General features: G+C 29.3%; 1 protein-coding gene and 1 long non-coding RNA gene across 2 annotated transcripts; both read right to left on the bottom strand.

Moving 5' to 3' along the window:
* Positions 1–5,530: 5,530 nt before the first annotated feature.
* LOC108814213 (fatty acyl-CoA reductase 1) lies at positions 5,531–9,399 on the bottom strand. Its single transcript, XM_018586732.2, has 10 exons — positions 9,105–9,399; positions 8,010–8,113; positions 7,672–7,877; positions 7,484–7,584; positions 7,206–7,398; positions 6,958–7,119; positions 6,733–6,814; positions 6,327–6,596; positions 6,020–6,147; positions 5,531–5,827 (listed from the first exon to the last, which is right to left on the bottom strand). Exons 1-10 carry the CDS (start codon positions 9,178–9,180, stop codon positions 5,668–5,670), a joined length of 1,482 nt encoding a protein of 493 aa, XP_018442234.1. The 5' UTR covers positions 9,181–9,399; the 3' UTR covers positions 5,531–5,667.
* A 6,202-nt stretch (positions 9,400–15,601) lies between these two features.
* On the bottom strand, positions 15,602–17,484 carry LOC130497564 (uncharacterized). Its single transcript, XR_008936541.1, has 3 exons — positions 17,333–17,484; positions 16,735–16,927; positions 15,602–16,565 (listed from the first exon to the last, which is right to left on the bottom strand). It is a non-coding gene; the product is annotated as an uncharacterized LOC130497564 (long non-coding RNA).
* Positions 17,485–17,877: the final 393 nt, after the last annotated feature.

The raw sequence follows: 17,877 nt of genomic DNA, 5'->3' as shown, positions 1-17,877 counted from the left end.
TTCATTTGTTAAAAAATATATATAGAAGAAACAGGAAATAAATAAATAGTTCAGAATTTCAGGTGTGAGCTCTTTTCTTTAAACTAAGAGATAACGCACAAACAAGGCAACAAGCCTTTCTTCTTTCTTCAACAATAAAAACATGGCTTACACCACCAGACCAGACCCTGCAAAAAAAAAGAGAAGAAAATGTGACCTTCCCATCCATGTATAGAGAGAGAGAGAGAGAGATAGAGAGATTTAGTGTTTAGGGTATACTCAAAGGTTTACAGTTTAGTGTTTAGGATTTATCCAAGGGTTTAGGGTATATCCAAGAATTTAGGGTTTAGTGTTTGGATTTTTACCCAAGGATTTAAGCTTTGTCGAAAGGTTTAGGGTATAGTGTTTAGTGTTTATGATTTATTTTTTTCTGACGGTTTTAAAATTGTTAAAAAAATTTCATCTTTTGGCACTACTAATATTTTTTATTTATTTTAAAAACTTCACAAATTATTATTATTATTTTATTTATTATATTTAAAAATAATTTGTACATTAATTTGCAAACTATGATTAGTTGGTAATTCACCCAAGAAAAAATTATAAAAAAATATTAAACTAGAAAACATTCCCATATAAATAAAAATTGTGGTAGCTAAAAGATAATCAATGAATTAAAAGAATGTTTACATTTTTATATTTAGAAAAAAGGTTTAGGATGAAGGGGATACCAAAAGAGAGAGAGAGAGAGATAGAGAGAGAGAGAGATTTGGTGTTTAGAGTATACCCAAGGGTTTACAGTTTAGTGTGTAAGATTTACCCAAAGATTTAGGGTATATCCAAGAATTTAGGGTTTAGTGTTTGGATTTTTACCCAAAGGTTTAAGTTTTATCCAAGGGTTTAAGGTATAGTGTTTAGTGTTTATGATTTACTCTTTTGTGACTGTTTTTAAATTGTTAAAAAAATTTCATCTTTTGGCAGCTACTAATATTTTTCATTTATTTAAAAAACTTAACATAAATTATTATTATTTTATTTATTATATTTTAAATAATTGTACATTAATTGGCAAACTATGATTAGTTGGTAATTCACCCAAAAAAATCATGATAAAATATTAAACTAGGAAACATTCCCATATAGATCAAAATTGTGTTAGTTAAAAGATAATCGATGTTAAAAGAATGTTTACATTTTTATATTTTTCAAATAAAAAAGGTTTACGATGAGGGAGATACCGAGAGAGAGAGAGAGAGAGAGAGAGAGAGAGAGAGAGAGAGAGAGAGAGAGAGAGAGAGAGAGAGAGAGAGAGAGAGTGTTTAGGGTTTAGTGTTTGGATTTTTACCCATGGGTTTAAACTTTGTCCATGGGTTTAGGGTATAGTGTTTGGTGTTTATGATTTAATATTTGTGATGGTTTTTAAATTGTTAAAAAAATTCATCTTTTTGCAGCTAATAATATTTTTCTTTTATTTTAAAAACTTAACACAAATAATATTATTTTATTTATTATATTTAAAATAAAATTGTACATTAATTGGCAAACTATGATTAGTTGGTAATTCACCCAAGAAAAATTCATGATAAAATATTAAACTAGGAATCATTTCCATATAAATAAAAATTGTGGTAGTTAAAAGATAATCGATGAATTAAAAGAATGTTTACATTTTTATATTTTTAAAAAAAGGGTTTACGATGAGAGAGAGAGCGAGAGGAGAGAGAGAGAGAGAGAGAGAGAGAGAGAGAGAGAGTTACCAGTAGGTACCGAGGACAGGAGTGAGAGGAGAGTGGCGCTGATCCATTCTCCGAGACCTTGTGGTGGATCTTCTCTGGGAGATCCTTCCAGAGTCCGGTCAATATCTATGAATCAGCGCCACGCATAAATATTAAACTAGGAATCATTTCCATATATAATAAAATTGTGGTAGTTAAAAGATAACCGATGAATTAAAGAATGTTTACATTTTTATATTTTTTAAAAAAAAAGGTTTACGATGAAGGGGATACCGAGAGAGAGAGAGAGAAGAGAGAGAGAGAGAGAGAGAGAAGAGAGAGAGAGAGAGAGAGAGAGAGAGAGAGAGAGAGAGAGAGAGAGTGTGTTTAGGGTAATACCCAAGAGTTTACAATTTAGTGTTTAGGATTTACCCAAGGGTATATCCAAGAATTTAGGGTTTAGTGTTTGGATTGTTACCCATGGGTTTAGGGTATAGTTTAGTGTTTATGATTTAATTTTTTGTGATGGTTTTAAATTGTTAAAAAATTCATCTTTTTAATAATATTTTTCATTTATTTAAAAACTTAACATAAATTATTATTATTTTATTATTATATTTTAAATAATTGTACATTAATTGGCAAACTATGATTAGTTGGTAATTCACCCAAAAAATCATGATAAAATATTAAACTAGGAAACATTCCCATATAGATCAAAATTGTGTTAGTTAAAAGATAATCGATGTTAAAAGAATGTTACATTTTTATATTTTTCAAATAAAAAAGGTTTACGATGAGGGAGATACCGAGAGAGAGAGAGAGAGAGAGAGAGAGAGAGAGAGAGAGAGAGAGAGAGAGAGAGAGAGAGAGAGAGAGAGAGAGAGAGAGAGAGAGAGAGTGTGTGTTTAGGGTATACCCAAGAGTTTACAATTTAGTGTTTAGGATTTACCCAAGGGTTTAGGGTATATCCAAGAATTTAGGGTTTAGTGTTTGGATTTGTACCCAAGGGTTTAAGTTTTGTCCATGGGTTTAGGGTATAGTGTTTAATATTTATGATTTACTCTTTTGTGACGGTTTTAAAATTGTTAAAAAAAATTCATCTTTTGGCAGCTACTAATATTTTTCATTTATTTAAAAAACTTAACACAAATTATTATTATTTTATTTATTTAAATTTTATAAAACTGTACATTAATTGACAAACTATGATTAGTTGGTAATTCACCCAAGAAAAATTCATGATAAAATATTAAACTAGGAAACACTCCTATATAAAACAAAATTGTGGTAGTTAAAAGATAATCGATGAATTAAAAGAATGTTTACATTTTTATATTTCTAAAAAAAAAGGTTTACGATGAGGGGATACCGAGAGAGAGAGAGAGAGAGAGAGAGAGAGAGAGAGAGAGAGAGAGAGAGAGAGAGAGAGAGAGAGAGAGAGAGAGAGAGAGAGAGAGAGAGAGCCATAGAGAGATAAACAAAATGAGTTCGAGAGTAAGATGCAAAGAAAGAAATATAGAACAAGTTTGATTACACAAAAATTTACATACATAATAATTTGATTATATATTAATAATATTTATACATAAAACCTATGCAAAAAGTGTGATTACATAAATATTTACGTACATATAATTTGATTAGATATTAATAATATTTATCTTACTCGAATTAGATATTATACACAAAATCAGTTCTTCTTACATGGTTCAAAGAATACAGCCAAGTTCTGTGGAATCCTTACATGTTTGAAGTCAATGACCTACGAGGAAGGTATGTTATTATACAAAAATCATGCATATGAAAATCAAATTGTATAATAATAATTATATATTTATATGCAAGTTCTTGCAAATGAATCAGAGTAAGATAAATCACACCGGTGATATGTATAAACTATTGAGACTATGGAAAAAGAGGTTTATGGACAAGCTTTTCAAACCTCAACAGTTAAGGATTTGTATAGACATCGAGCCATTCTCACTCCCACAAATGATGAAGTTGATAAAATAAATGATTACATGCTTTCGCAGTTGCCAGGTAACATGTTTTGTGTTTACTCTTATGTTCCAGTAAATTTTTACATGTTACTCAAGTAAATGATTTATATATGTTTCTATCTCAGTGACGTCTATACTGTAAAATCAGCACCACCAAAATTAAACACAAAAAAAAAACACACAAAATCCAAATTCCAAACTATATTTATATACTTTCTAATATTTTCGAAAAATTGCTGATCTAACCATCTCATCCCGCGCAAGGCGCGGGTTACTACCTAGTTAGCAAATATATGTAATAAATATACAATATTTGCTAATAATATCTATGATATTTTATATCCTTCTATGTAATGAAAACGGTTTTGGATACTGATCTCCATTGTACTAAAGAGAGGTGTTTAGAATATTTTTAACCTCGCTGCATAATTTAGTGTAAAATAGAGTTGAAAAACGCAGTTGTAAACAAAAAAAGTTCTATCTATGGAGTAATCACAATTATTATTTTTTATTCTGCTATGCAGCATAGAGTTGGAAATGCTCATAGCGTAAGGTCTCCTTAAGTGGTGGGAAAACTGCATCATTATTTGTGGCAGAGGTAGAGCTGGGCAAATAAACCGAACCCAAAAATCCGAACCGAATCCGATCCGATAAAAATGAATCCGAATCGATCTAAACCCGACATAAAAACCGAATGGATCTTGTTTTATGGTATTACGGGTTATGGGTATTATCCGAACCGAACCCGAATCTAAATGGATATCCGATAGAACCCGAAACATTCAAAACCCCAAAAAAATCTTGTACCAAATATGATCTCAATTCCTAATATGTATTCAAAATACATTAATATATATTGAATATTTAAAATACTTATCTATTATATGAAAGTTGGTGGTACTATTACATGAAGATTGATGGTTAAATGTGGCTATTGGATCTTGAAATATTTAGATTTACATTTTGTTTTCACTAAACAATATTTATCATTTCATGAGAACGTGGTTTTCGTTTTCTGCTTTCGTTTATTTGGTTTTCTTTTTATCAATAAATATGTTTCCTTTTTATTTGATTTTGAATGATCACGGTTGATATTCATTTCTTATTTTTAAATCGATTTTACTTATGTTTTGGTTACAAAAAATTACAAATTAGGTATTTCAAATCCGAAGAACCGAATTTTCTTATGTTTTGGTTACAAAGTAGGTAAAAATTAGATATTTTTAAACCGAAGACCTGATTGGGACCCAAACCCGAAAGTACATTGGGTTGTACCGGTTCTTGGAAGATTTACTAACCCCGACCCGAACCCGATAGAACCCGAACCGGTCCCGAACCGAATTTTTAAATAATCCGAATGAGACTGATTTTGATAAACCCGAATAACCGAAATCCGATTGGATAAAACCGAAACCCGATTGGGAGTGAGTAAAAAAGTAGTCAAAAAAGAACAAAATGGAAATATTAAAAAAAAAAAATTCGATAGCAAGTTGGCAGAGAAAAGGTCCATAAACACGTCGATAAACAAAATGAGCACAATTTGTCGGTAGGGACTCAAGAGTGTACAATTTGTCATTTATATGCAACAGTTCAAGGGTTTGATTTTTCTTCTCATATCTTTATATATATCATTAGATTCGGATTGATTTTCTCGTAACTGGGGCATGCTACCATGGTACAAATTAACGATGGTGGGAAAAAGACATCTAGCACGACAATGAAGTGTCATGAGTAACTCATCCTTCGTGGAATAGTTGATAATTAGTACATACAAGGCAAAGCACATTGTATTAATATCTGTAGATCTCACTGTAATATTTAATGAAGCCAGGAAACAGAATTCAGTTATAGTGACATATAATCATATTCATACAATGCGTTGGTATATAAACATATTACACACGAGTCTCCTTTCAATACTTCATCACAATACGATTTTACTAGTATTCAAGCACATAATTATTATAAATTTATTGTTTAAGGACATAGGTGATGAGACCAGGAATGTGTATGTTTGCGATATAATCGTCCCAGTTGATGGACTTGGGATCAAATTCAAACGATCCATCCATCTCTTTGATGTTCTCTTTTCTTCTTTTTCGCAGTCTTTCGGTATTTAAATCATCAAATCTGCACATAACAAGAATTTATAATGTTTTTCTCAAAAAAAAAAAAAAGAATTTATAATGTCAAAACTGATTAAGCTGCAGTGGCGACATAATGATATGATTAAACCTTATTCGCGGTATAACTAATGATTATTACTTGTTAATTAGTGTCGTAATCTTAAGTTTAGTGAAAGTTTATGAGTAAAACACATACATGCCCTTGAAGAGTAAGTAAGGCTCGTAAAGCTCAACGAGTCGCATAGCTAGCTTGAGTTTGCGGCTAAGGTCATTGTATTTATCTCCTTCACTCCATGGATAAATTATATTAATCAATCGAAGTATCTGTAATTAAAAAAAAAAGACAAAACAAAAATAATGTTGATCAAATTATTAAATAATAATATTTTAAACTAAAGTTCATTAGATGTTAATATTTTAAACTTAATATATACAGAACACTTAATTATACAACGTATGTATATCTCAATCAAAATTATAATCTTATTTTATAAGTAACGTACCTGTAGAGGAAGCTTGTAACGAAGGGTCATGTAGAGGCTGAATTGAGCCATGGTGGGTAGAATCGTTCCTTTTGACACTATGATTGGTGAGCCATTGCGAGCAACCAGAGGCTTTTTAGTGAAGTAACGAGCCGCGTTCTCATGGAGTTGTCCAAACGTGATGGGATTCTGAAAAGAAGAGCCGACATGGTATATGGTCTGGATCCCGGTTTCTCCAGAGTGAGCTGTTGCGGTTGCAATCATCGCGTTTACCACCATGTCTGCTGGTATCTGAAAAGGATGTAGCACTTTCCATAAGTTTGTGATTATATGTATTTAAGTTAAATAAGTAATATGTGTGTTATTTAATATGCTATAAATTTAATTAGGTGTAGAGTTATGCTTAGACTCGTGCAGTCGTGCTTACAAGGTCAAAGACTGAGTTTGAATCCGCAAGAAAACACTTGAGCCTTCCTTTGCCATATGCAACAATCACACTATCTATTGTTCTGCACGTACATAAATAAAAAGTTATTAAATATGAATCTTGAGTTAACACGTTATAATATAACTTGTGACATAGTCTTTTTTTGTGACATAGTCATTTGACTTATTTTAAAAGAAAAGAATTATGATATTGACCGGTACGCACCTCAATCCTTCGATCCAGCCAGGAAACGGCTCGGCGAGAGTACTAGTAATCATTGTTGGACGAATGATAACAAGTGGTAAATTTTCCCGAGAGTTTCCGATTAGCATCTCTCCCATTGCTTTGGTGAATACATATGTATTTGGCCATCCATGAAGCTTTGCCCTATATGAAAATTGTTTCGTAATAAGAATTAACAGATGATGGAAGTAAATTTATAAGAACATACAGGGTATGGTTAGGCTACAAACCTTGACATTCCAAGATCTTTCATCGACTGAGAGATCTCTTCTTCAGAACAATCTTGATGCTCTAGCTCTTTCAGTTTCTGCTTCATCAACTCGAATTCTACATTGATGTCTAGTTTCTTGTCCCCGCTGAGACTCTCCCCCATCTTGAATGGTTTCTCTAGGAGTAACCCTGTGTTTTCTCCGCAAACATATGCTAAAACAAAATTGCAAATGCAGGTATAAGCCACGGCTGGTAGTCGGTACATATATGGTGGGTTTTGTGGAAACATTGAACTCACCGGTTGAGACATGGAGAAGCAATTGTGCTTTAACACACTTTTTGGCGAAGTTGAGAACATTGAGAGCTCCAAATGTATTGATGCCAAGACCAATATCATATCTATAAAGTTGTCGTCAACAACCACATGTTATAACGCTTAACCATTATACAAGTATATATAACTATAACAACTTTTTTGGGTAATACCTTTCATCGAAATTAGTTGTGGCTGCGATATTGATGATGATATCAATCTCACTCCACATACGTTGCAAGAGATCAGAGTCTTTCAATCCCAGATTATGGACCGATATATCACCGGGAACTGGCACGATTTTTTCACGTACTAATGCATTCAGATTCTCTTCACCTAAATCTTTCCTCAACACCCTAAACAGGTCAATCTCCACAACCTGTTGTATCATTGTAAACAAAGCAAATATATTGTCAATGTCATTTTAGTTAATTAGTAACTGACCACCTCTAGAGTAATTATTTACGTAAAGAAGTGTTTTGGTTATGAGATTTAATCAATTTATGCATACCTCACTACGTAAGCGTTGCATGGCTGCTTTATCGTCGGAAGCTCTCAACAGAAGGTACATCTTCTTCACATTGGGTTGCAACCTCAGAATTTTCTCTACTAGAACTAAGAAAAGAAAAATACACAAGACATTGATGTAATTCTTGTATCTAAAATTATGACTTTCCAAAAATATATCTTAATTTAAAGACTCAGTTCATGAAAATTGATTTTTCTGTTTGTTTAATGAGGTTTCTTTTTCCCTTTTTCTCAAAGTTGATGTTTCAAGACATATTTACCTTTTTCGATGTACTAATAACTAAAATCAACAGAATGTAAAATTTAAATACTAGTATTCGTCTACAACTCTCATACATACATTCCCAGATTTCCAAAAATATATGTGAAGATTTATAAACTTAATCTTCATCAAGATATAGGAAGTTTGTTTTTCAATCGGAAACGCAGAATCTATGAAGCATAAAAATATATATTTCACCATCGCAACAAATTCTATGATACAAAAGGCACTAGAAGTTAAAATTCGATTATATATTCAATTAGGTATATATATACATATATATAATTTGCGTAGGAAGTTTGTTTTTCAATCGGAAACGCAGAATCTATGAAGCATATATATATATATATATATATATATTTCACCGTCGCAACAAATTCTATAATATATAAGGAAATAAAAGTTAAAATTAAATATTATACCGATAAACATAGAAACACGTTGAATATGTTGAAGATATATGTAATATGAATGGGCCACATAAATCTATTGTGTGACATTAAATGAAATGGATAATTAATCATGAAACATTCATCTGTATATCTTCAAAAACTTGTCACTATATACACAATACAAGAAAGTTACATTGATGGCAATCACACAATAAAATAGCCAATTCCACGCGGAAGAAAATTAAAATCGTAAGAATCTCTATAACTACAAAGATAATATGAAGCACATTACTGTAGCATTTTCTGAAAGATAATAGTATGAAACATTTAACCGATTACGATATTTTGATGACGTTTTTGAATGATAAAATCTTATGGCATAAAAACCAGACTCGAATTGCAGAAAGATGTAGAGAGAACGTACCCTTGGCAAGAAAACCAGGAGCACCGGTGATGAGAATCGTCTTGTCCCCAAGAAATTGAACACAGTTGGATTCCATATTGAACAAATTATACTCAATTAATCAACTTAAGACAAACAGACAAAACTTGATTGTATTGGATGACTTAAAGCTTTCTGAGTCAAGGTTACTATATATAGACTCGTAAAACATTGAGATCCTTATTGTTGCCTGACGTATTTACAATTCCTTCATCTACCAAGTACCAACCTACCCATTAATTACAGAAAATATTGTAAATGTAATTCTAATTACTAAATAAATATTTTCAGAATAATAAATATCACATCTCTTCATTTATGAAACGTAACTACATGCCGACCCATCATCTCATTATCTCAGTCCTCCCTTTGAAATCATTTATTACTTGTGGTAATAAGCATAGTTGTACGATGACATAACACCTATAATTACTAGATGTCATTACATAAATTATGCTTAGAATTATACATAAGGTTTCTCATCATTCGTAAACATGAGACATGTTCGTACAACGTTAACGTTCTATCGGACGTTTAGAGATCTGGTCGACAACATACCCAAAATAGATTTTCACAATAAAACTATGTATCTTAAGCCGCATCATTACAAAAAGGAAATCTTTCACGGAAATTCATACTAACTAAAAAAAAGTATTTAATCGATTAAACTACTGACAGTTGATAGTAGATAGAGTGGTGCAAGGTTTTTTTTATCATCTAAAAATTATATTAAACGGCTAGATTGTAATTCTTCCAGAGCCATAAACTGACGAGGTACGCATTACTCCCTAGAGACTAAGATGAAACCGAAACAGAATACAAACGACAAAGACTAGCAATAATACTAAAAACTCCTAGTACAAACATGTGATCATCAAAAAGACAAAGCAAGAAGATACCAGATGCCAGAATGAAAGAGAAAACATCAAAGTTGCATTTATTTGGGATGAGATGGTTTTAGAACCACTCCACCAAGGAATCACGAGCAACTATCACTCAAGAACAAGCTCCAAATCTAAAGAATTTGGTTGAAAATTAACAGCTAAATTAACAGCTAACGCGATCTAACGTGAAAAATCCGTCGGTTAAATATCAAGTAACATGATTTTTTTCTGAATTATACAAGAGTATTCTGGTTTTACATAAATGATCCAGACTAATCATATGTTATCACATGTCGTTATTTCTGACAATACCAAAATGTTCGTTTTCCAGTGACCGGGATCGGTCACTCGAATCCTGGTAGTTTCAGCTTATTAAACTTTATTTTCAAGTTAATTATCACTAAACCGCAAAATCCTGTTAAAATAATTATTAATGCCACTGGAGATAATTTGGTATTTGTTATTAGAGCTGCTATGACCCCTGTTCAAAAACGCGGCCGCCTAGTCGACCGCCTGGGCGCTATTCGGTGGGTGACCACGACGAGTTAGGCCAAATCGGTCAATTCAGGCGTTGACCCGTGTTTAATTCCCGCGTTGACCGCTTAATTCTCGCCTAATCCCGCGTTGACCGCCTAAGTTTTTTTTTTTTCTTTTAAAGCTGAAATACGATTGATTATTTTTCGATAAATTTAAAGGAGATTGTTTTAATTAGTTATCTAACCCAAAACAAACACATATATACTACATAGTTACAATTAGTTATCTAACCCAAAACAAACACATATATACTACATTAGGGATTTTCTCGTATCAAACACGCCCAAATCTAAATGTTCGATAAATTTAAAGGAGATTGTTTCAAAAAATTATCTAAAAAAATTATAATTATGTATAAGAACTTGTGTCATCATGTTTAAAATTAACTAAACATATTATAAATATATTAAATTGTATTTAAAATTAGGCTCCGCGTAATCTCCGAGTACTTCCCGATTTTTCGGTAACTCGCTAGGCCCGAACTTGCCGTCCGACTAGCGCCTAGCGTAGTTTTGAACAGGGACTATGACTACAATGATGAAGATATTTTATGGCCCATGTGCCACAGTTGATTCTCATCCTATCTACTGTGTTAACAGTACTCCATTTTTAGTTTTTTCCTAATGCTCGGTTTTTTGGGCAAAAATCAATAATGTTTTTAATAATGTTTTCCTAATGGTCGTGACTCGTGATATATAGGAAAACAATCAATAATGTTTTTAATCATTTTATTTTGACAGCATATATACTGCACCAATGAAATTCCATCTGCTAATTTTATATGCTGGTTTTCTATGGCCACAACATTTGGAAACATAACTATAGGACGTTAGGTTATTTTGGTAAGTAATAAATTATTTTCGAAACACTAATTGTTCGTATAGCTTTCAATTAACAAAATCAACTCGTTTTAGTTAATCTAATGATTAATCTTGTGGAACATGTGGACTACACAGATTCAGGAAAAAAACATGTGGACAATACCTAACATATGCTATGTCTGGGAATTCAAGTATACGATAGTATACAGATATTTCAGTATTGGGGTTTAGTACCTGTTTAGATATTTTACATATCGGATCGTATTCTAATATACTTTTGTTTATGTTCGTTATTTCAAATCGGGTTTGAATATTTAGATTTTTAAAACAAAAATTCAAATTCTTTATTATTCAATTTTCTTGTACTTCAAATTTAATATTAACTTAACTGAGTTTCTAATTTTTAATAGGTTAGACGATTAATAAGTTTGACAATAAAACTTTGAAAATAGAAAAACATCAATCTAGCTGTTGTTTGGAAATTTTAGATGCATTTTTTGTTAATGCATGAAACAAAAAATTTGACATATATTTTAATTGAGTATCAAATCACTTATTTTACATTTATATGTAATATTATTTGATTTTGAGATATGTGCATAATTAATATAAATATTTTGAATAAAATGAGAGAAGGAATTTAGAAATCTATGGTTATATATATATATATATATAAATAGTATATGTTTGAATATTTTAGGATTTTATTCGTATTCAGATATTACCCGTTATGATTTGAATATCTAATATTTTATAATTTAATATCTATTTGGTTATTTTGCTACTTCAGTTCAGATTGCGGTTCAGATTTTTCTAATCGGGTTCAAATAAAGATTCAGATTTCAGATAAAATTATCATCCCTATGAATAGGCATGGGCATTCGAGTATCCCTTCGCGTATAAATACTATCCATTTGGGTATCGTTTTTTGGATTTTGGAAAATGGTCCCATTCGAGTATCACAAAAAATTGTGTCGGGTTCTAATCGGATCCGGGTGGGTTTAGATTTTATCCGAAATAACCAAATTATTTGATTTGACTCAGATATTTTATATCAAAACTATTCAAAGTTATCTAAAACAACTTAAAACTCCGAAAATATCTAATTTATATAGTATTTGTTATTTTTTTCTGAAAGTAACCATATATAATGTTATTTGAGTTTTTTTTTATCTAAAACATCTATCTTTATCTATAAATACCTAAAATAACTAATATATTTGATTTATGATTTAAACTTTAGGTATTAATACTATTATAAATATAATTTAAAATAATGCTATATGTGTATATATATTTTTGCTTGGATGTGTTTGGATATTCATTCGGTTCTCGGTAAGTAAGATTCGGTTTTGATTTTCCGAATTTTTGAAAATGGTTCCTTTCGGATATTTAGACAGGATCCTACAAAGTAGGGTATCCTATGTTAGATCGGTTCGGGTATATACTTCGCATATCGGATATTATACCCAGTCCTACCTAGGGAATACTACGCAATTAGACGTTGGAAGCTGAAAAGCTGCCGATAATTATTCTTCCTTTGCCGTCAATTTATAAGGGTTTGCAATTAGTTAGTTACATGTGTAGTCAATAAAGTTTGGTACTATAAAGTATATAATTCATAATTCATTTAATAACTTTTTGTCAACAATTTATTTAATAATTTGGTAAAATATTGTATATCAAGAAGAAATTTGGCAATTTACTACATATAAAAAGAAAACACAGGTTTGGCAAATATGAACGGCAACCATTTGCGTGTCTTTGACAATTCCAAAGATGTTTGACATTTTGAGCTGTGAGCCGTTCCTTCTATTCTTTCATTACAAAAATGAACAAATAATCAGTAGATTTAAGGTTTATTTTTATGTAAATGCTTCCCATTATTTTTATGTATCATATATATTTTTCATCCATTTGACTATACACTTTTTACATAGCTGAGTTACAATATAAGTGGGGATGGACCAGTCTTGAACTTTTGACAATGGCTTTACATCCTAAATCGTCATAGACCAAATGCTGAAATTGTTAAACGTTAGTGTACATTTTAGTGATGAGAAAAAATAACGAGTTTGGGTTGATTTACTATAGAATAACTTTGCTCTTAAATTTTCCCCAAACTTTCTATAATTTAGTTTATAATTTCTTTAAATTTACGTAAATAAACACAAAAGTTTTCACGTAATCGTGCATATCTTACCATAACGTACGTCATACTCTTTTCAAATCTGAGCATGTACTATGTAGATCAAGAACACCCATATAAAAAAATGCATCAAATACCAGCTTAGCCTAAAATAACAACAAATATGTATCTAGTTATTTGAGGTATTTTAATATTTGTTAAAGGGTGTTTTATTATAAAACTAGATATAAGCCCGTTGCGTTGCAACGGAATTTTTAATGTTTTAATTTAATAAAGAACATAAAGTAATAATAATTTTATTATAGTTTTATGATTGATTTGCATATGTTGTGTGAGATTTATTTTATAATTATTATTTTTACATAAGTTCAAGTTAAAAAAATTATTTTATAATCATGATACATAAATAAATTTTATTTATTTATTTAATAGATAGTTTTTATTCATGATTTTTATTAAATAATTTATTATATTGTTGAATTTTATAATTTAATTTTGTTTAATAATTTTTTTTTAACTTGCTTGGTTCTTCAAAGTTGATAATTAATATGATGGCAATTATATATTTAAAATGTGACTTGTTCTAATATATCTCATAATTAAAATAATATATACTATGATAATAACCAAAACAAAATTTTGAGGAAGTAATTATTAATATTATTTAATAGTAATTTTCCATTTTTGAAACCCTAACCAAAATATAATTGCAAAATATTATTTGATAACAATTTGTTTTCTAATATTGTGGCATGTGTTTTAAATATGTAATGATTAAAAATATATGTACCTTGAAAATAAAATAAACGAAGTTTGAAACAACTAATTTTAAAAATTATTTAATGTTAAAAAAACAATTTTAAAATTATTTAATAGTAATATGAAGAAATTTTCCTTTTCAATTAACAGAACAAAACAGATTTGAAAAATAATTTATTTAATACTAAATTTCTTTTTCTAAAATTGTAATGAAATCTTATCATAAAATACTATATTGAGCCTAGTTTTTCAAAATTAATAGGTAACACATTACAATTATATATTTAAAAATGTGATATGAGTTAAACTATCTCAGAAAAAAAATAAATATATACTAAGATAACAAAAATGATTTCTATCTTTTATTTAGAATTTTAAAAATGAAAAATTACTATTAATAATATTTATAATAAGGTTTTTAATTATGAGATAAATTAACACATGCCACAATCTTAAAGAAGGAAAAATTCTGAAAAAAAATAATATTAAATAATTTTTAACTATTAAAAAATATTTACAATTAGATTATACAAAATTCGTTTTTATTATATAAGTAAAATATTTTTAATCATTATATATCTAAACACATGTAAAATATTAGAAGGAAAATTACTATCAAATAATCTTTTACAATAATCTTTTGTTTAGAATTTTGAAAATGGAAAATTAATATTAATAATATTTGTAATAAGGTTTTTAATTATGAGATATATTAACACATGTCACAATCTTATATCTTTTGTGTAGAATTTTAAAAATGGAAAATTACTATTAATAATATTTATAATAAGGTTTTTAATTATGAGATAGATTAACACATGTCACAATATTTATAATAAGATTTTCAATTATGAGATAGATTAACACATGCCACAATCTTAAAGAAGGAAAAATTCTGAAAAATAATATTAAATAATTTTTAACTATTAAAAATATTTACAATTAGATTATTCAAAATTTGTTTTTATTATATAAGTAAATATATTTTAATCATTATATATCTAAACACATGTAAAATATTAGAAGGAAAATTACTATCAAAATTTTTTTTTACAATTATCTTTTGTTTAAAATTTTGAAAATGGAAAAATACTATTAATAATATTTGTAATAAGGTTTTTAATTATGAGATATATTAACATACATCACAATCTTATATCTTCTGTGTAGAATTTTAAAAATGGAAAATTACTATTAATAATATTTATAATAAGGTTTTTAATTATGAGATAGATTTTTTTTTTTTGAATTATACAGGGGTATCCTGACCCCACAGAAGTGGTCAAGACTAGTCACGTGTTGCCACAGAGATAGATTAACACATGTCACAATCTTAAAGTTTTAATTGCCATGTGTCGCGATCATGTTAATTAGTAACTTTGAAAACCCAAGCTTTATATAATAAAATATACTTATAAGTTTTATATAATCCTACCTAGTTTTTATACATTTTATTCTTTCAAATTTCTAAGAACGGAGGATAAGTAATCGACCCTCTATACAAGGGGTTGATCTCCATAATAATGAATAAAAAGATGTTTTTATGTAGCAATAATTAATGCACAGATTATTTGGCTATTTGCTAATCTCCTCTTAACTCACCATTATTTCTTTAAGAGTGACTCTGATTGGTAACAATCGATTAATCGCAGAAAAAATAGTTAAACTGAGGAAAAATTAATTAAGTTGCGGAAAATTCAAAATTTACGGAATGATAGAATAAATGTTTAATTGATCAAAATATTTTATATGGTATTCAACTTTTATAATAAAAATAAATATCAATAATAAAACTAATTATTACATAATATGAAAATAACTAATATTTATTAAAATTACTTCAGATCTTATTATAAATATTTAGCTTATGTTTTAATATGATATTTGATAATAGATTGACATTTCATAATACTATAAACAAATTATAATATAACTTTATTTTTAACATAACTATTTATCATAAAAATAATATTATTTGTTTAAAAATTTAAAATGGTATTAACATATAATTTAGTAATATGAAAGTGTTGAATTTATAATTCTTTCCACTATAATCTACTATAACTCACGTTTCCACTTAATGAAAATTATTATTAGTTTGTATTTTTTTATCATTCTACAAACTTTTTTAATTGGTAAAATACTTGCGGAATTGCGTAAACTACATTTTACCATTCTGCAAGGTTACCAATCAAAGCCCGAGTGTGGAAACAAAGCCAGAGTGTTCCACGGGATGATCTCCTCTCCACTGGTCTTCAAGTTCATTACATACACATCCACCATTTTACCTTATCTATAATTTTCACACAAAGAAAAGAGATCAAAGAAGAGCGGATGAACAACAGAATTCAGAAACATACAGACGAAGTATAAAAATATATAATATGAAAATCAATGAAATACTATAATCAGATTTAAAAAGTAGACATGTAAAATAACATCGACCAATAGTGTATACGTACCTTTGAGATAGCTCATTATTGGAGTATTTCGTATGAAGCTAATATGAGGTTTTCTCATTAGAAAGAGTGCCTTTGATATACAATAATCTGTTTGGTCCAAACCCCACAAATGTTCGGCAAGGCTCACTCAGCATTTAGTTACATAAGTCTTAAATTCATCTCTTTAGAGTTCTAAGATTAACTCCATATTAATCTGCATAAGAGATGGGTTTACAACAAATCAATCTTGCAATACTCAACAAAACTCAACATGTATTTCCTTTAACAAACTACTTAGTTTCTGTGAGAACTATTGTGTAAAATCCACTTCTCATATATAGAACACTATGGAATACAAATTAACATTTCATGTAAACTCAAAAGCAAGGTTATTATTGTGGTTTTTATCTCCTATGGCTTATGGAAACTCGAAACAAGGTTGCTATATTTTTAGGCTCCTATGGTTTACTTAAAAAAAACTAAACACCATCTCAACTGTAACTGATATTCTAAGACTAAAATGAAATAGCTAAACTATACATCACGAATTAAAAATCTACATCACAACAGGTCAACAGCAAAGAAGAATCTATAGACTACCGCGTAAAAATATGCCTACCGCACGACAGCTGTTTAGTTCGTATATGTATGTTACAACTTTGAAAGTATATTTTTTTTGTTAAAGAAAAAGTACTAAGTTTTGAGCATAGCTTGTAACTTTGAAAGTATATAACATTAACAGGTCGAATACTTCCAAATCAATAAAACTGGAAGCATACTGAAGCTACTAGTAGCACGAACCAAATCGTTTTAAAATTTAAACCAACTACTTGGAATTTCTAAGTATAAATATATGGCATGTTTATAACATGTTAACTAAAACTGAAGTTATATATACAATTATTTTGAGCAGACAAAGCTTTCACTAGATTATTGCTAATCGACACAAACATATACTATGGCATATTTTGTCAACATCTTCTCAATAATACATGAATGGAATTTCCTTTTGTTACGTAATGTGAATTATATCGTGTTTGAATTTGGATATAATTAATCACAGCATCAGCATCAACATCAACTCAAACTATTCAGCTACATATCTTTGTCCCCCCCCCCCCCCCCCCCCCCCCAAAATAAAAGAATAAGAAATAGATAGGTGTG

This window comes from Raphanus sativus, chromosome 7, assembly GCF_000801105.2.
Source record: "Raphanus sativus cultivar WK10039 chromosome 7, ASM80110v3, whole genome shotgun sequence".
NCBI classification, from domain to species: Eukaryota; Viridiplantae; Streptophyta; class Magnoliopsida; order Brassicales; family Brassicaceae; genus Raphanus; species Raphanus sativus.
Note: the sequence above shows the minus strand (reverse complement) of the source record. Positions and strands in the feature narration are given on the sequence as shown.

Coding starts and splice junctions, on each gene's coding strand:
- LOC108814213 (XM_018586732.2), bottom strand. CDS start 9,180: ATGGAATCCAACTGTGTTCAATTTCTTGGGGACAAGACGATTCTCATC. Junction 7,585..7,671: donor ACAACTAATTTCGATGAAAG/GTATTACCCAAA, acceptor ACAACTTTATAG/ATATGATATTGGTCTTGGCA. Junction 7,120..7,205: donor AAAGATCTTGGAATGTCAAG/GTTTGTAGCCTA, acceptor ATTTTCATATAG/GGCAAAGCTTCATGGATGGC.